The sequence below is a fragment of the Diaporthe amygdali genome (genome assembly GCF_026229845.1).
Source record: "Diaporthe amygdali strain CAA958 chromosome Unknown NODE_18_length_871485_cov_64_394520, whole genome shotgun sequence".
Classification (NCBI taxonomy): domain Eukaryota; kingdom Fungi; phylum Ascomycota; class Sordariomycetes; order Diaporthales; family Diaporthaceae; genus Diaporthe; species Diaporthe amygdali.
Genome location: NW_026517038.1, coordinates 671,088 through 689,133, shown reverse-complemented (window position 1 = coordinate 689,133; position 18,046 = coordinate 671,088). Strand labels below are relative to the sequence as shown.

Sequence of the window (18,046 nt, the reverse complement as noted above, 5' to 3'; positions counted from 1 at the left end):
TGAGGTGTACCCATCTCGCCTACCAAGGTCGATAGTCCAAGGTGTCTGGCAGTGCTGGGCGTGCCACACAACCTGCCAGCCGGCTCAGTCAGCTCAATGTTGCTGAGATACTGTGGGTAGGATTTCAGCGGCGCCTGCTTGCTTCAAGGCCCAATCGAGTGAGAGGCATCTCATCTCGCATGAAGCGCGACAACTCTGCGACAGCTTTGCGCGACGAGCCGGCCACTGGGAAGTGTTGGCTGCATTTCGACGCTGTCTTTGAGCGATCAAGCCGGGCGCCTCAGAAGCCAAGCACCATGCAAGACTCTGGCTTTGTCTATGCTTGCATAGTTTCGCGGCCTAATTTCATGGCTCAATGGTCCATTTTGCATATTGCATGCTGCGCGGTAGATGGTACATGGCACGTGTTGCAGTCGAGCAATTGAGTTGCAGTAGAGAGGAAGACAGTATGGGGGTGGAGGGACCTGTTTCCAAGGCGGTGAGCTGAGATGCAGGGGCTCCAAGACATTGAGAGCTCCCCCACGTCACAGGGACCCACTGGAAAACGATTCTGCCGTCCGCCATCGTCTCATTCTCCCAAAACTTGTCGGCCTGATCAGCCCATCCAGCAACCGCTGCGTCGCTCGGCGTTCCCTCCCTCTCTTTTTTCCCTCTCTTCTTCTGCTGGCTATCTGTGCTGCCGTCTTGCCATTCCACTAGGAAAGGACGGGTGAATTCTCTCGTCAAATATGAAGCGCAAGGCGGCATCCCAACCAGGGCTCAAGAGGGCGCCTCCCAAGCGCTCCAAGAGTTGTAAGTCGTCTCTCTGTCTCTCTCTCCTGTCCAACTTCGGTCATGCAAACGGCTGACTGTGGAAGCCATAGCTCTCTCAGAGTCTGAAGCCAAGTCTCGGTTCCGGGAGGGTCTCTTCGAGCAACATGTCCTGGACACCTACACCAAGGGCTACGCTGAATCGTCACCCTACAAGCACAGCGTCATCAATGGCTTAGTTGACGACTCGCTGCTTCGCAAAGTCCGCGCCGAGATCCGGGAGAATGTCAGCTTCACCCCAAAAGAGACCGATATCTACAAGATTCATCAGTCTGGAGATCTGGCCAATCTCGACGGCCTGGACGACGAGGCCCTATCCAAGCTGCCCAGCCTGCTCTCCTTGCGAGACGCCATATACTCGGAAACATTCCGCAACTATGTCTCCCATATCACTGGCTGCGGCCCCTTGAGTGGCCGCAAGACCGATATGGCAATCAACGTCTACACTCCCGGCTGCTACCTGCTCTGTCATGACGATGTCATCGGCAGCCGCAAAGTCAGCTACATCCTCTATCTCACCGACCCAGACAAGCCATGGCAGCCCGAGTGGGGCGGTGCCCTCCGCTTGTTCCCCGTCCTCGATCGCAAGGGCAAGGGCGGCGTCATTGCAAAGACTCCTGGGCCTGACGTTGTCAAGGTTATCCCCCCAGCCTGGAACCAGCTGAGCTTCTTCGCAGTCCAGCCTGGTGAGAGCTTCCACGATGTGGAGGAGGTCTATCATGCTGACACCATGGAGGATTTGGAGAGCCAGGGCGGTCGTGTACGCATGGCAATCAGCGGTTGGTTCCACATCCCACAGGTTGGCGAGGACGGCTACGTCAAGGGGGCTGAGGAGGCACAGGTCAAGAACAGCGGCTTGATGCAACTACAGGGTAATCCGGACCAGCATGACAAGCCGGAACCCAATCCCGTTCCCGTCACGCAGAACAAGACCTTTGACGACTTTGGAGAGTCGGATATCGAGTTCTTGCTCAAATTCCTCCACCCGACATACCTGACACCAGACACCCTGGAGCAGATGCAGGAGCACTTCGATGAGAACTCAAGTATCACCTTGCCCAACATACTTAGCAAGAAATTTACAGCAAGACTGAAGGACTACGTCATCCAGAGGGAAGCCGAGAAGCTGCCGGAGGAAAGCGAAGCAATTGAGCAGCAAACAGGTTGGAATGTCGCAAAACCCCCACACAAGCACCGCTTCTTGTATATGCAGCCGGGACAGGGCGACAGGGAAAAAGTCTCTCCGATCAGGGAATTGCTTGATGACTTCCTTCCTAGTGCTCAGTTTCGGGCCTGGTTGTCCATGGCCACCAACTGCACTATTGAGAGTACCGACCTCCTAGCCCGCCGCTTCCGACGCGGCCTCGACTACACGCTTGCCACTGGCCACGTGGGAAAACCTCGTTTGGAACTCAATCTAGGCTTCACACCAACATCTGGTTGGGGTGAGGACGATGACGAAGAAGCAACAGCCACCGAGGAACAAAACAAAGGCAAGCAGACAAACGGAAGTAAATCCAAGCACAAATCAAAGGGCAAGGGCAAGGGCAAGAATGACGTAGTCGCTGAAGAGTCTGAGAAAGAAGAGCCCGAAGAAGTTGGTGGCCATGAGGTGTACATGGCGGGTGATGATGGCGATGAGGAAGACGCTGCAATCTACAAGTCATCTGCTGATGACGACAACATTCTGTTTTTCCAGGCGGCGGCGTGGAACAAGTTGACTATTGTCCTGCGCGATAGCGGAACATTGCGATTTGTCAAGTATGTGAGCCGTAAGGCCAGGGGCGACAGATGGGATATCAGCGCTACAGTGGATATTGAAGAACAGGATGACGATGAGGATGAGGACGAGGACGAGGAAGAGGACAACGGGGCTGGACCTGCAAATGGGGTTTCGCTGGAGGAAGAATCGGAAGAAGAGTTCCAGGGTTTTTCGGACCATGACGATGATTCTGATTCCGAGTGATGCACATACCGGTCACTTGCACATTGACTGAAGAGAAGCGGGATGAAGAAGGCCTGAAGGCTATCAAGTAGCAATTACATGGGAGTGAACAAAACATTCTCGTATATTCCGTCCGTTCCTCCCATCAGCACGAACAGCAAATTTGCGCGAAACCTAACTTCGCGCCCGCACACTCTAGACCTAAGTGGACGATGACCAGCCTCTGGTGTGTTGTTGCAATTCTCCGGAACCGGATGTGTCACGGGCACAAATAGAGAAATCATATGTTCTCGTGCTGGAAGAATTGAACATGTTGGACGTCTGCACCTTTGAGAATACGTCGGGAAACAACTTAAAGCTCTTGATTCACTTGAGCACTGGCAGTACAAGTGGATTATCTGCTCTGTTCCCCCATATCAAAACACGTTATCAAATCTCTCGCGACTCCCGATGTGATCTACTTGTCTGGCCGCGCAAACTCACAGCAGCCACAACAGCCTCAACAACTAGTCACTCCCGCCGTCCTCGTCGAAGTCAACTCTTGCCGTGGAAAGATACCTCAACACTATTTCTTAAGTTGATGCTTTCCCCCATCCGTCGAAGCCGAAAGGTGTGCTCCTACTGCCCTATCATGATACAGTTGTAATATCAATGCAACCACCAGTAGCATCCAAAACCATCTGCCTATGTTCCCGAGTACGAGGTGTATCCTGTCGCTCACATTTTGGACTCCTGTGAATTAGATATTTCGCCCTTGCTGTGGTCATAATTTGAGCGGCGAGGATATACTTGCTTCAAATGGCCTTGATGCCCCCCGTGGCTGGCAAATTGTATTCCACTACAAGTCAAGTGCGTCTGAGGCGCGGGATCGGATGGCGTACTCGATATCCTGAAAGGAGTCTCTCCCCATGATTACCTGTTGTACATGTATTGCCCGTGAATCTCACGTCTGGAGGTCGAGTTATAGGGTCAGTTGTACGGTTGCCCGGGCTAGTCGCGTATACAAACGTAAGGATTATGGATGCGCAATGGTGGGAGTAGAGGAAGAAAATATATAGATTCTATGTACTCACTCAGGGCGCTGGCCCATCCAAGGGAAAGTCTTCGTTCTCTTTTCTGCCGGAGAACCTCACGCTTAGAGGGCTGAAAGCCTCCAGCTCATTTACCTCCCTACTATGGTCTTTGTCCTCTGTGTTCAACCGGAGCTTAGTCTTGGCCTGAGCAAGTTGCTCCTTGATTGTTGCTAGCATGTCAGCCTCCTTGTTCCGCCTGGCAATGCAGTCTGGACAGATATTCTCCAACCTGATGGTCTGCATCGAGTGGAAATTGATCTTCCCACAGCCAGAGGTGGTCTCTGTGTTCTCAAATGCTAGCTGAAGGTGGCATTTTCGGACCAAGCCTGCGAGCTTTGAGTGGTTGTCGGAAAAGATGATCCGCTTGTACCAGCACATCTTGGACTGGGATGGGAGTACGGTTTGTCATCAACCAAAGGCAGACGTCGAAATGATGAAAATAAAACGATGATAGCTCCCACTGGGATGCCGCAGAGCAATGCTCAAGGGAAAGAGATAGGAGGGTAACAACCAAAACACTATGAGACTGATATATGAAGGACAAGCAATTCCCAGGCAAAACTATGAGTCTGTATATAGTACGGATGACGATAGAATAAAGGTCCTGATGAGAAAAGGGTATTGTACACAAGCTTTTGTCCGAACTGCGGCTCGATATGATATGTGCTGAGAGTCTTTTGTTCTTCTCTTTTATGACTCCCCCCCCCCCCCCCCACACACAGAAGGTCCAAATTAAGGCCCCCATGCCTTTGTACATTTTATGTTCGCGACCCGTTTTTGCAGGAAGCTACTCTCCTTTATTTCAGTGAAGTCGCTAGCCCAACAAATTTGCTCGGCCTTGTACTCGAAGACATGAGGGACATTATAGTTAAGCTTTGCTCGCAACACTCGGAGGAGGTCACCAGCACTTCCGGATATTCCGGCTTCAGGGGATACTACAATGCCGCCAAATTCTAGAAGACACTCGAGATCGGTTGTTGAGTCACCGAAGTAGACGATCTCGACGGGCAGTCCTGGCTTGGTCCTCTGTTGCCGCCGATAGAGACATCGCAGAGCTGATAACTTGTCTGATCCGACAGTAAGAACGTTGGGCCAGCCTTCTGAAGTGTTGTCGTCGGCAGTGACTGACAAAGCACTAATAGACCCGTCGGCTGGGTTGACATCGTTGGCAATAACCGACGAAATGTCTTCCTGAGTCAAAACGCCTCTTATGTATGAGGCAGACCAGTTCACCGAGAGAATTTGCACATCGCTCGCTTCTGGTACGGCCTAGATGAGAGTTAGAAAGGCAGTGGCTCAATGAATTGTCAAGATACATGACGAGAGTAGTGACCCGCTGGGAAGGAAGTTCTTACCGAGTGGCTCCGTATCAGATGAACCAGATCGGGAAAGCCTCGGCGTAGTTTAATGGTACCCTGCTCCCTGTGCTTGTGGCCTGACTGGAACAGGTACTCAAGTGGTACACCACAAAATAATCCCGCGTCCTGTACTCGCGACAGTGAGGCTCGTTCTATCTGTCGGCGCTGGTCATTCGAGAAGTGGTTTCTAGCTACATCCAACGGTGTTGAGTCATCAGCCTGAGTAGCGGGACAAAAGCATCTGTGATACGCATCAAGATCTGCCTCGTAGGACTCGACGACACGACGCCAGCTGTTGGCCAGGGAGTGGTAAGTCTCTGGAGAAGAGTTTGCTTTGTGGTAACTCAGAGCGGCGTCTAGGACCCACGCAATGCTGTCGTCTTCTGTTATCGTACCATCGAAGTCGAAGACTAGCTCTAGAGTCATGTTGGAAATGTCGTGGTGTGAGGCCGACACAGACAATGAAGACCATCGGTTGGATGCCAATGGGGTTTCAAACACAGTGCGATGACTGATGTCTCGGTCAGTCGGACTCGCAATCGAGAATCGGGGATTCACTGACGTGGGATGTGCCTGATATCACTTATGTATTTTACTCCACTGTCAAGTGCCGGTCACGGAGGCTCGAGCATGTCGAAAGTCAGCAAGAGTGACCAACCTGGGGCAGCATGATACGAGACAAGAAGTGACGGAGGAGTAATGTGCTTCGCTGGACTAGAGCGACCGGGTTGAAAAGCCTCGTTCCGACCCCTTACAAAAGCTTCCCCGGCTCATGAACTCGAAATCCTACGTTTGCAATTGCTTCTCACCAAACTTATTTGTCAATCAAATCGATCTTTCTGTCAGTACCCCTATAAGAGCGGCAATGTGTCGAGTCGCGATGTACACGTCGCCCAGCTGCCGGTGCAAATGGCTGCAGATCATCGAGCCCTGCGCTCCAAACGCTGGGTTCAGCCAATGCCAAGGATTTGGCACCGGGAGCGTCACATACCCACCTGAGGAATACAAGAGCTATCAATGCCCGCAACACGTGTTGTTTGGGCAATACGATCGCAACTACACTCGCATGGTGGTCAGGGAGAGACGTGCTCTCAGATTTGGAAGCGGGCCCAGCAGGCACGATCCCGGATTCGAGGTGGGATTGTGTAATGTGATGTGACGGAGTGCGAGGGAGTGATAAGGTCAGTACCGCCTCCAAAAAGGCACAACAGCGATTGAGACCCCCGGACTGTTGACAGAGTGTCTGACAATCAATGTCAAAGATCGATGTACTCCAGCCATTCTGTGAGCTTGCGGAAATCTACAACTGGGCCTGCTCTCTTATCTACAAAGGACGGGGACGGCTTTGTTCTCGCCTCATTCAAAGTTTTCCAGTCTTGGACTGGACCGAGTTGCGCAACAAGGAGATGACCTCGGAAGGGTCTTTGGCCCCGAACACGGCGCTTCCTGCCACGATGACATTTGCGCCGGCATCCGCGGCTTGGTCGATGGTGGCCGGTCCCAGCCCACCGTCCACCTCGATGTTCAGATCGGGGTACTTCTTCCTCAACTCCTGGACCTTTGGCAGCTCGCTAGCCATGAACTTCTGGCCGCCGAAGCCAGGCTCGACCGTCATGATCAGCACCATCTGCCAAGAAAAAGAAAATTGATGTCAGCTCCTGTCACCCGCCAACCTCCCCGTCCGCAATGGCACTCGAGACTGGTGACTCACATCGGGCCTCTCCTTTTCGTTGGGGTTCTCGAGAATATCCCACAACACATCAACGCCTGTCTTCGGCTTGATTGCAATGCCGGCCAGCAGCCCACAGTCGTGGATGTAGCGGATCAATTCTTTGGGGTTTGTCTTCAACTCGCTCTCGCCCGAGGGGGTCTCGGCGGCGGTGGAAAAAGCAGCCTCGTAATGGAAGCAGTACAGATCACAACCGGCGTTCTTGAACTCATTTACCCATCGTTTTGGCTCCGCAATCATCATGTGGCAGTCGAAGGTGCCCCGGCCATGGGCAGTAGTGGGCTTGTCGACGTGGGGACGGATCTTTGCAACAACAGGGGCGCCAAATGTTATGTTTGGTACAAAATGCCCATCCCTGGGGCGAGTGTGGTCAGCCTTGAGCGTAGAAAATCGAAGTCTATGGAGAGCACTACCTTCCCACCAACAGTGAAGGCTCGCAGGAGAGGGAGAGAGCTCACATGATGTCGACATGAAGCCAGTCTGCGCCCTGGTCTATTGTCCTTGCACAATCCGCTCCGAGTTGTGCAAAGTCCGCGGACAAGATGGAGGGGGCAATGATAGCATTGGGAGCCATTCTAGTAGATTGGCAGTGGCTGAATTTGGAAAGCTTGGCTCAGTGCGGTGTCTCGGTGTGTGCGCGTGTGTACGTGGTGTTTTAAATCGAGCAAATAAAGTTTAAGCTGGGCCCAAGGTCCTCACGGTACAGGGCAGCTGGACCAGCTCGGTGCTGTGACGTCGCTTGGTGGCCCAATGCCAGGAGCTCCCATTCGGCGGCAGGCGATCGCTTCCCAGGGGTGGGCACGCCAAAAGACAAAGTACGTACCTAGGTGTCTAAATGGGTACCTTGAATGGATGCTAGCCCACTGTCATGTATCTATACCTACAGCCGTATGCTAAGCCAGCGTTGCTCTGCGTACCTATACCCGTTCCCGTTCCCGTGCCATCCGCTGACGTTACAAACTGTGTTCATCTGGCGGCAGGGAGGCTCAGCCGTTGGCCTTCCCCAGCTCCCCCCCCCTCATCGTGCGGCCAGAGTGCAAGCAAAGCTTCAACAGCACAGCCTTCCAAGCCAAAATCACCTCTCCGACCGGCACCGGCCATTGCGACCTGGCCCTGGCCCCCCGGCTGTGACTGCATCCTAACATTGGAGCCATAGCCAGAGCTATACCATCTCACCACCATTCCGTCAGGACAGGAGACGGCCCAAGAGGACAGACGGGCACGGCATCCAAGGAACTGGCACAGCACACAGGCCACTGCGCTTCTCACCACCCACGATGGAGGCGGCGAGCGCCAGGGCCGCCGCGCGAGACCAGTGGGGGGGATACGGCGGCCATGCTCCCTCACAGCTCCAGCGCTTCATCCAGGCTGCCTGCAGCCCCGAGAACTACGAGCCCAACCTCGCCCTGAACCTCGAGATCTCCGACCTGATCAACTCAAAGAAGGGCACTGCCCCCCGCGAGGCTGCCGTCGCCATCGTCAACTACATCAACCACCGCAACCCCAATGTCTCCCTGCTGGCCCTCAACCTGCTCGACATCTGCGTCAAGAACTGCGGCTACCCCTTCCACCTCCAGATCGGCACAAAGGAGTTCCTCAACGAGCTCGTCCGCAGGTTCCCCGAGCGCCCGCCCATGCGCTACAGCAGGGTGCAGATGAAGATCCTCGAGGCCATCGAAGAATGGCGCAGCACCATCTGCGAGACCAGCCGCTATAAGGAGGATATGGGCTTCATCAGGGACATGCACAGGCTGCTGAGTTACAAGGGCTACACGTTTCCCGAGGTCAGGAGAGACGATGCTGCCGTGCTTAATCCGAGCGATGTGAGTTCGCCGTCCTTCTCACTCCCCAACCCTTGGCAGTACCATCTAATCACCGCTGCGCGCAGAACCTCAAGTCGGCCGAGGAGATGGAGGAAGAGGAGCGTGAGGCCCAATCTGCCAAACTACAGGAGCTCATCCGACGAGGCGCTCCCGAGGACCTACAGGAAGCAAATCGACTTATGAAGATCATGGCTGGCTACGACACAAGGTCCAAGGTTGACTACCGCGCAAAGGCCGCCGAAGACGTCTCGAAGATCCAGGCCAAAGCAAAACTTCTCGAGGAAAGGCTAGAAGGCTTCAAAGCAGGTGACAGCATGACAGACGGCGACGTTTTTGAAGAGCTGGCGTCTTCTCTTCAGAGCGCACAGCCCAAGATCCAAAAGATGTGCGAGGAGGAGTCCGACGACCACGAGGCTGTCGCAAGGCTGCTCGAGATCAATGACAGCATACACCGGACTGTGGAGAGGTACAAGCTGATGAAGAAGGGCGACCTCGAGGGGGCGTCCAAGATCGCGCGCGGGGAGCATGTCGCCTCACAAGCGGCCGTCAAGAGTGCAGCCCAGGAGCTCAACCTTATTGATTTCGACGGCGAAGCAGAGGCCAACGGGCCCTCGGGTAATGGATCTGCGGGCCCGAGTGCAGGCAGCCAGTCCCAGCCCGGCGGTCTTGAGGATGATTTGTTAGGGCTGTCTCTTGGTGACGATGCCGGCACTTTTGGCCAGACTGGAGGAATATCGCTAGGGTTCGGGCACAACGGCAGTAAGTCAACGGTCAACGCGCACACAGGCATTCGCTCACCGAGATCAACAGATGTCCCGGGGCCATCATTGCTCTCTTCGATGACACACAACAGCACTGCCCAAGGTTCAGGGATGACCACGTCTACACCTGACCCGTTTTCATCATTCAATGCCTTCAACTCAGCGCCGTCGACATCAAAGAATAACACCCCACAGCCCCCCAATTACCAACAATCAGCGTTCGCTGTCCCAGCGCAGGCCGCAGACCCTTTTGCCGCTCTTGCCTCCCCGAAATTCGCCACTGGTCTCTCCAACATTTCGAAACCGGCCACTCCGGCCCAAACTTCGGCTGCAGCGCCAGCAGCACCAGCAACGCAGGCCAACGATGACGACGAATGGAATTTCGCGTCTGCCTTGCCTACAGATACTCCGGCGCTGCCCAAAGAACACAGAGCTGTGGTCAACAACACCAGTTTGAAGATCGATATGCTCGCAAATCGGACAACGGGCACCTCCAACAGCATCAACCTCTCATTTGCTTTCAGCAATAACACAGCGCAGCCGATTTCAGAAGTACACTTCCAGCTGGCGGTGACAAAAGTGGGTCTACCTGGCCTGGCCTTCCATAAACAAAGCATTGCATGACTGACAAAAGCCGTTTAGGGATATGAATCCCAACTCAAGCCCCAGACAGGGCGGTCGTTGGAGCCAAAACAAAGCCGCGGGATAACGCAGGCCATCGAGGTCTGGCACGCAGGGGACAGGAGCAAGAAGGTCGAGTCCATCAAGCTAAGGTGGAGAGTGGCGTATAAGGTTGGAGCAGAGCTGAAGACGGAGATGGGAGAGATAGCAGACTTCGGTCTGGCATGATGAACCTGTGAATTTTTGAGCCTGACATCACGGGCTGAAAGCGATGAGAGCTCCAGCAAGTACCCCCCGGGAGGCCACGGTCTTGTTCGATGCTAGCGTATCATTCAAGTGCAGACGAATTACGAGACAAGCTCATCGGTGAACATCAAGAGGCAGTAGGTAGGTGCAAACCCTCCAGCTGCTGCTTACACGTAGTTATAATTGTACAGTCCTCACAACCGTGCTCCATAATGTCTTCTCTAGGATCTGTGCCGCGCTAACGCCTGTGTCTGTCTCCACCGCAATGTGTTTTGTATGATACTACAGCTCACAAGGGGCCTAAGCATCTGCGAATACCTTGACAGCACACCCTTCCAGCTGCAAACGTTCAGTGTAATGCCCTCAATGGGATATCCCCCACCTGCAAGGTAGTCTACAGAAGCAAGCTCCTGCGGAACAACCCCGCATAGAACGATCGTTCAAGGCAAGCTTTCGTGTCTAACGATGAGCGGCCTACGCCTGTATCTAGGCATGGAAGTATTACACACCGAGTGGCAAGCCTCTGGGATCCCTTCGAGCCATACGGCTTCCTCATTCATGCATGATACCCAAACCAACACCGCCAGAACTGCTCCTACTCATAGGCGGCGCTCTTGGGAACTCCCTGGTAAGGTCCACACTGACAGGCGTCTCCCCGAACCCTATTATCCTTCCGTTCCCAACGACTATTCCACCAGACCCGGACCGGGCCATCGCCTCCCCCCCGTCACCTGCAGAGTCAATCTCCGGGCTGCCGGCGCTGTGAACGCTGGCGCCGCCCGACACTCGAAGTCCTGCAGTCGGGCTTTGCGACTGAGCCCGCCCACGCAGCCGCCCTGAAGCTCGCTTGTACCACCTTGGGCGTACCGGCACGCCGGCGCCGGGTGTGCTGGCTCCCGGCCTCGGCCATGGGAGGGGTTCGGGGAGGTAGACCCGAGCCTGGCCCGCAGGCACGTCCTGCACCTCATACCTTGGACGAAGGATCGGGCTTGGCTCCGTGACTGCCGACGGTGGTCCGCTGCGGCCAAGCGCAGGGAGGCGGGAGGCTGGTGGCGGTGCTGAGCCCACGGGGCTAGACAAAGGGCTGGAGTGCCTCCGCCCTCTCATTGCAGTGGCGGACGTCGCGAGCGCGAGATTGCCTCCGCGCCTCTTGCTGGCTGACGATTGGTTACTCGATTGCTGGCTTGAGTCTCTTGACATTGGCGCCGATACTGCTCCCGAAGCCGGGATCCAGATGTGTGGTGGGTATGGCACCGCGTTAAGTTCATTGCCAAAGCCCTGCTGCCCATATGGAAGGTTCAGGGCTTCAAGCCGACCCAGTCCTGGAGTGTAAGAGTTGGTATTCCACTGGTGCAGACTCGGTGGAAGAACACGGCGAGAATCAGCAGTCATTCTCTCAACCGGAAGACCCGGTGGATAGAAGGGAGTGACGCCACCGGGGCTAGACCTGGCAGTCCGCGACCCTGCTACTTGTGGGAATGGCGGCATTGTTGCTACATCCTCTGTTCCAGGCGAGGTCTGGACGCTCCCAGGGGTCAGGGCCGTCCTGCTGTTTGAGCTCTCGTTCGACGACCTCCTGCCAGACGGCCTGAGGCTCTCCTTGAATCTTTTCACGGTTTCGGCAGTCCAAGATGAGCCGGATAGAGGCTGACCGCCAGAACCGCGGTAGAACTCGGCCGCTGATGACTTATCGGTGGGTGTCAGGCCGGAAGCTACCCTGGCGTAGTTGTATTCTCCACGGCTCATGATATCCTTTGGTCTAACGGCCGTGCTAGAGCTCTGGCTCCTTCCCTTGTCCTGTATGACCCTTCCGCCACGAGGAGCCGGTGGCGAGGCCTTGCGCATTTTTTGAAGAGCCAACTCAGCTTCACTGTGCGCGCTCAAACGGCCCTTGCTGGAAGATCTGGAGCCACCTCGTGGCGATGAGGTGTGAAAGAATGGCGATCTCGCGATGTCATGGCTAACACCAATCTCTGAGTCGCTCTTATGATGTCCTCTCTGGTTGATTAGAGAATCGGTCCTAGGCCTCTGATGATTGTGGTATATCGGCACAAGCGTCGTCCAGCCGTTTTGGGCCAGGTCTGGCGAGACCTGGCCGACCTTCGGAGTAATCTGTGGCGTCCGCTCCTGTTCATCTTCGTACTGATCCGGTTCGGCGGGAATGGTGCTTCCGTCGGGGTAGGGAAACGGCAGTCCATCCGCATCAAATCGGTGGCCAGGTACAAATGCGACTGGGGACTGGTAGAACCGAGGGTCGTCCTCATCCATTCGCACCCAAGCATCCTGCTGACTCTGGCTTTGGGAGCTGGAGGTGGCCGAGTCGGACTCTGATAGGCTGTTTGTTTTGTCGAAGATTGAAATTTGTGCTATCTCTTCGGATTGGTCGATAATCATTGCCTGAAGTTTGCTCGACAGCCTGTGAACTTTGTCGTGAATGTCTTCCAATCTCGCCTCAACCTCTTTCCTCAACGACTGTAGCTCCGAGTGCCTTCTCTCAAAGCGTTTCAGGTGCTCTGCGAGTTTCTTCCCGTGTATGTAGAATCTTCTGTAATCGTCCGGGAGGCCGACTTTGGGCAATTCTGATATACGTCGGTCTGCCTCATCATAGGACTTAAAAAAGACCTCAACTGTTCGCTCGAGCCAATACGCTTGCTGACCTTTTGCTGCCAAAGATTCGATGAAATATCGCTGGATGACACTGTGAATCCGTAACGTATCTAGGCTCTCCGATGGCAGGGGGAGGCTTTGATGGGAGCTTCTCGAGCTGGTTGGTGACACATCCTGTGACTCCGTCCTCTCTACCAGCGCGAAGGCGATTAGCACTCTCAAGGTATTACTGAGGCTCCCTTTGCCGTGAGTAGAGGCATCACGCGTCTTGTAAGGAACTTCTTTGCCGAGAGCATGGAGGCCTGCAGAGTTGGCGTCAGTCAGCCGCATATAGAGAGCCCCTGTGTGATAATCTGCGGCGGGATAGGATTTGCAACATAGTCTCCAGATAGATTTTGTCTATCCCCGATCATATACAATCGAGTATCTGGCAAGTTTTCGGAATTTTCCCAGCTTGCAGAATGTCGCGGGTGAAGATAGAACTAACCTAGCGCCATCATTTCAACTGGTATGTCGGAGTCCAAGAAGACCAAAATGGACATGACGTTCAGAGCTGCAGTGGCTCCCCGCGCTTGTAGCTGCTCCAACACATATTCGTACGCAGGTACTTTTCCAATTTTCGGTCGGGTGCGGTAGCGCTTGAGGAAAGTGGCCAAAGGTTCCTGATTCGCCTTTATTTGCTGGGAAATGAAGTGAATCATCAAGGGGAGCCGCCCCAGGATCTGTACCAGCTCTGTCGCCTGGCTGAGATCTTCTTGGTTCCATGGCTTCCTTTTCTCTGTCTCCAGCAGCAGCAACTCTTGAGCATCCTGCGCTGGAAGAAGTGGTAGTTGCAGGAGTTGAGGATTGTTGAAGTGGTGATTGCCAGTGACTGCCGCGTCCGTGGAAGTCATAATGATAGACGAGGAAATCGCATCAGGGACAAAGCGTTCTATGCCCGAGTCAAACATGATCCCATCCAGAATCATGAGCCATTCCCGCAAGCCATTGAACCATTGCCGAACAAAATCAATGATTTTGGTATGGTCTTTCAGTTCGTCAATGTCTGTCTTGTCCATGAGATCCTTGAGAGCAGCGGTCCTTGCCACACGCCAGAACTCGCCTTCGAGCTCCTGGACGGATGTTGCACGCAGCCAAAATATCCCCCCTGGATAATCATCCTTGTGTGCAAAGACGTATTGCCTGGCCATGTGAGTTTTCCCCCCTCCCGGAAGACAGGAAATCAGGACCGTAGAAGAACCTTCCGACCTTCGCTTCGGGTCCTGAAGCATTCTGTGAAGGTCATCAAGCTCCTCTTTCCTGCCAACAAAGTACGAGTTGGGCCTAAACGCCTCGGGGTGTAAAAATATGGTCTCCTGCGAGGCATGCTGCTTCTGTGGACTTGGCGTGCCCCGCTCAGGCGGTGCTGGCTGGACCAAGAGAGGAAGAGGAGATGGAGGAGCGGTTTGCTCTTGTGGAGCCGGCAAGCTTGAAGTAGTCTTATTTTGGTCATCTACAAACAGAAAAATCAGCCCATATACCCTGAGGGCATTAGCGGTCGCCTCGACCACCTGGCCGGTCCGTATCATGTGATTCTGCCGGCTCGATGCTGGACAGAGCGCCGCCACTGCTAGCTGATGAAAGCGCTGGGGTCTCTAAAACTTGGAACATACCAGCAACCACTTGTGAGGAGCCCCCGGACTGTGTAAGCTATAGCCAGAAGTCAGCAGGCTCGTCTTTCTGCCGAGGACATCCATAGGCTCAAGGGGCTGAGGGGTATGCACATATGCATGTATACGCATATGAATATACAGTCCATGCGGTACTTGGGCATCTTCTTACAAATGGTCTCGCTCGTTCGTTCATTTCCAGTTGAGCCCGGACACGACGACTGTCGTCCTCGACGCTCCAACGAACACCCATGACTTCAGGTGCTGCTTGAACCCATTCAGCGATGGCTGTGGAAATTGTTCGATATCCAGGCGCATCAAACCCGTCAAATTTACACATGGTTGAATGCTATAAGTTTCAATGTCAGCGAGACTAGCACAGAGGCCAAGGATGCCAGAGTCATGGTGGGCTCTCAGAGGGCAGCGGTGGGACGAGGGCAGGGACGAAAGCATGATAGAGATCAACGTAAGAGGATGATCTCTTGTTGGATACCCTCGAAGGAACATTCGACCTGCCCACAATGCGTATAATTCAGTAGTAACCTACATCTGCTTCCACGCCATAAGATGTGACACCTGGTAAGCGAGGCGCCGCCGATTTTGCGTCCACAATCAGTGATTTCGTCCCCTTCAGGTCGGTCTTCTGGTTCTCATGGACCATGTGGATCTTGAATCTCTGGTAAATATTGAGAAAATTGATGTTGATGTTATCCAGCGTCTCGTTGTCTTTCCTCAAGCTCTCGATGAGAACCGGCTCGCTGTCGAAAAACTTCCTCGGGACGTGACCGGCCATGCCCTGCAGGGCTAATCCCCAGGATGCGAGCTCAGAGCCATCATGTGGCGTGCCCAGGAAAATAATGCCGTAGGTGGACACGTAGATGGAGCGATAGTCTTCGTGGTCGGCGACACGCACACTGTCTGAATGCTCCAGGGCCCGCTTGACAAGGATGCCGCCCAGACTGTGGGCCACCCATATAATTGGGTTTCGTGTCGTCTTCTTGCTTTTCCGATATGTCGTGAGGAAAGTAACCAGGGTCTGCGCATGCTGGTGGATGTAGTTGGTGCTGGGACCGGTGCCGTGCTTCTTGGACGAGACATCTGCGTTGTACCCATACACCAGAACGTTGGCATACGCGTTCTCTGCCTCCAGGGTTTTGGGGAGGAGGTCGGCTGGCCAGAAAGTGCCGTTCCCGCCTGGGCTCTTGGCGGTCCATGTCCTTTGCGGATCACCATTGAGACCATGGACAAGAACTATATCCACCCTCGCACTCGGGTGGCTGTAGACGGCTGTGATGTCGAAGCGGGAGATCTTTCTGTTGATGGTCCCCTAAATGAGACTCAAGTCAGAGAACAAGGCCCTGGCACAACTGAACTGAAGTAGTGAGACTGAATGCGGGCCGGATCAAGTGCTGACGTGAAGTGCCCAGCAATGTGGAAGTCCTTGCTGACTGTTAATCGATCGCGACGTATGCGGCCCGCTCCGTCGGATATGCGATCTCGCGGGACTCGGGCCCGGGTGGACAGACTCGGAGTATGATCCAGTTTGGGCGGGCATACGCAAACTCGCGTCGAAACTTAATACGGGCTCACTTCCCCCAAGCCTACAGGCAGTATGCGGAGGAGCACTGATATTGAATAGGATGACTCACCATGTACGCAGTGTATGAAGCTGCGACGAGAAGCCAATGCCTCTCTGCCGCACTGAAGTGTGTCGATCGATGGTGGTGAAGCAGACCAAGACGGAGACAACAAGCAGACAAAGTTGCCCGTCCGGTGATATGGGTTCCTTGGCGCCACGCAGGGGATAAAAACTAAACAGATTGAGAAGGTTGGCGATTATAATGGCTCGCCGGGCGATCTTCCAGGTTGGCCATGTGACATGAGCTCAGCAGCTCCCGGGTCGTTAAAGTCTGAGACAGCAGCAGCCACGCGCCCACGGGAGAGGCGCATGTGCAGGCATATAAGCCGAAGACTGCCAGGAGGGAAACCAAGCAAGGGGGAGGGGTGGCGCCCAAGATAGATCAAATCGTCTCTAATATCTGCCTGGGGCATGGGTACGTTTGTACCGTGCATATTGCAGGGGTCCCAAAGGACTGGCAAGGAAGAGACTTGAGGAGATGCACCACAGTAGAAGAGGAGAGGCAAAACCCTACACAGAATTTATTCTACGAGTTACATGAGAGAACCTGCAACAGGTTGTCCTGCAAAGGGACATCCTGCTGGAAGTCCTCCCACCAGGATTTCCAGAGCAGTATGAAGCCGGAATACGGGTTGAAGGGCACTTGACCTTGTGACGAAAATAAAGGGATCAAGATGTAGGCCGTGGGCATGAGCAACCAAAAGGGAATAGGCGCCGAGAAGCAGGGGCAACGCCCGATGACTTGCTTAGCTTGTACTTGACCGGGGGGGGGGGGCCAAGAGGCAGCAGGTACAAAGTAGTATCACAGAGTATGTTCTTTGCCCGACGCACGACGGGCTTCCGTCATGGGACGGAGCATGATCCTCTGTTCCCACCCACCATCATCACTCCGAGAGGATGATTATGCTTTTGATCTGCTGAGCCCCTCAGATCCGCCTGGCGCTGGTGATCCGATCGGTTCGTTTATCATGCAAAGCACCTGGCCCGCATACAACAGCCTAGTATGTCCGCTAGCCCACAGGCGTCCGGGGAACGTCTGACAGCCGGGAACAAGGATGCGAGCACCGGTTGGCGGCGTGTGGCGTCACGAACTGCCCGCCAACTGCTGCTGTCAACGTTCTGCGTCTGCAGATGGATGCAGGGCCCCCTGAATTTCCGCGTCGTGCACCCATTGTCAGCTTATTGCCCAAGCTGTCCTGTTCAACCAACCACGAGGCCTCGTCTTGCTGCTTGTGGAAGCCTTGGGCTGTTCAACACACGACCACTCGACACGGCTGACTCTACCACATTGACACCCACACCATCTTCGTCATTTCTTTCCTGGCAGTGATATAAGTATAGTGATACCCCTTCTCAGGCTGCGCCAGACCGATCACCCTGTAGTGCACTTGATGCTCAATGACTCAAGACGGGGCCGTTTTCCTGTCTAGCGATGTGACGCCATCTGATTCCGTCTTGCTGTAGGTCAATCAATATCCGGGTTTGCCTCGGCTGCATGTCATGAGCACCGTCTGTCCGTCTTGTCCTCCACAAGTAGGATCCTGTCACAGGCGAAAAGAGGCCGCCGGGGCGAGACGCTGGGCTATGGGGCAAGTCGCACAGTGGAGTCTTTATCCTATTTACTTGCGCCTGTCAACTCTGCGCCAGAGGCTCGATTGGCCTCACCTCAAGAGGCTTGCGCGGACTACGGCCTGCCCAGGGAAATTGCGAGACGTACGGCAGGGCGTTGGGGCACAAGGGTACCGCCAGCTAGCTCAGCGCGCCTCGCTTCGTGATAAATAACCT

General features: G+C 54.5%; 5 protein-coding genes across 5 annotated transcripts; 2 read left to right on the top strand and 3 right to left on the bottom strand.

Annotated features, from left to right (window-relative positions):
• Positions 1-728: 728 nt before the first annotated feature.
• Positions 729-2,776, top strand: J7T55_004144 (pkhd-type hydroxylase tpa1; the record flags this gene model as incomplete). Its single annotated transcript, XM_053144826.1, has 2 exons — positions 729-792; positions 864-2,776. 2 exons carry the CDS (start codon positions 729-731, stop codon positions 2,774-2,776), a joined length of 1,977 nt encoding a protein of 658 aa, XP_052992644.1.
• Positions 2,777-3,828: 1,052 nt separating this feature from the next.
• On the bottom strand, positions 3,829-5,612 carry J7T55_004143 (uncharacterized protein; the record flags this gene model as incomplete). Its single annotated transcript, XM_053144825.1, has 3 exons — positions 3,829-4,212; positions 4,600-5,097; positions 5,184-5,612. The coding sequence occupies 3 exons, from the start codon at positions 5,610-5,612 to the stop codon at positions 3,829-3,831; spliced, it is 1,311 nt and encodes a 436-aa protein (XP_052992643.1).
• Positions 5,613-6,546: 934 nt separating this feature from the next.
• Positions 6,547-7,489, bottom strand: J7T55_004142 (uncharacterized protein; the record flags this gene model as incomplete). The annotated part of the gene is made up of 3 exons (XM_053144823.1): positions 6,547-6,813; positions 6,898-7,270; positions 7,374-7,489. The coding sequence occupies 3 exons, from the start codon at positions 7,487-7,489 to the stop codon at positions 6,547-6,549; spliced, it is 756 nt and encodes a 251-aa protein (XP_052992642.1).
• A 703-nt stretch (positions 7,490-8,192) lies between these two features.
• J7T55_004141 (VHS domain-containing protein) lies at positions 8,193-10,348 on the top strand (the record flags this gene model as incomplete). Its single annotated transcript, XM_053144822.1, has 3 exons — positions 8,193-8,738; positions 8,804-10,078; positions 10,142-10,348. The coding sequence occupies 3 exons, from the start codon at positions 8,193-8,195 to the stop codon at positions 10,346-10,348; spliced, it is 2,028 nt and encodes a 675-aa protein (XP_052992641.1).
• Positions 10,349-10,918: 570 nt separating this feature from the next.
• On the bottom strand, positions 10,919-16,274 carry J7T55_004140 (uncharacterized protein; the record flags this gene model as incomplete). Its single annotated transcript, XM_053144821.1, has 6 exons — positions 10,919-13,275; positions 13,461-14,561; positions 14,626-14,662; positions 14,795-14,971; positions 15,170-15,949; positions 16,272-16,274. The coding sequence occupies 6 exons, from the start codon at positions 16,272-16,274 to the stop codon at positions 10,919-10,921; spliced, it is 4,455 nt and encodes a 1,484-aa protein (XP_052992640.1).
• Positions 16,275-18,046: the final 1,772 nt, after the last annotated feature.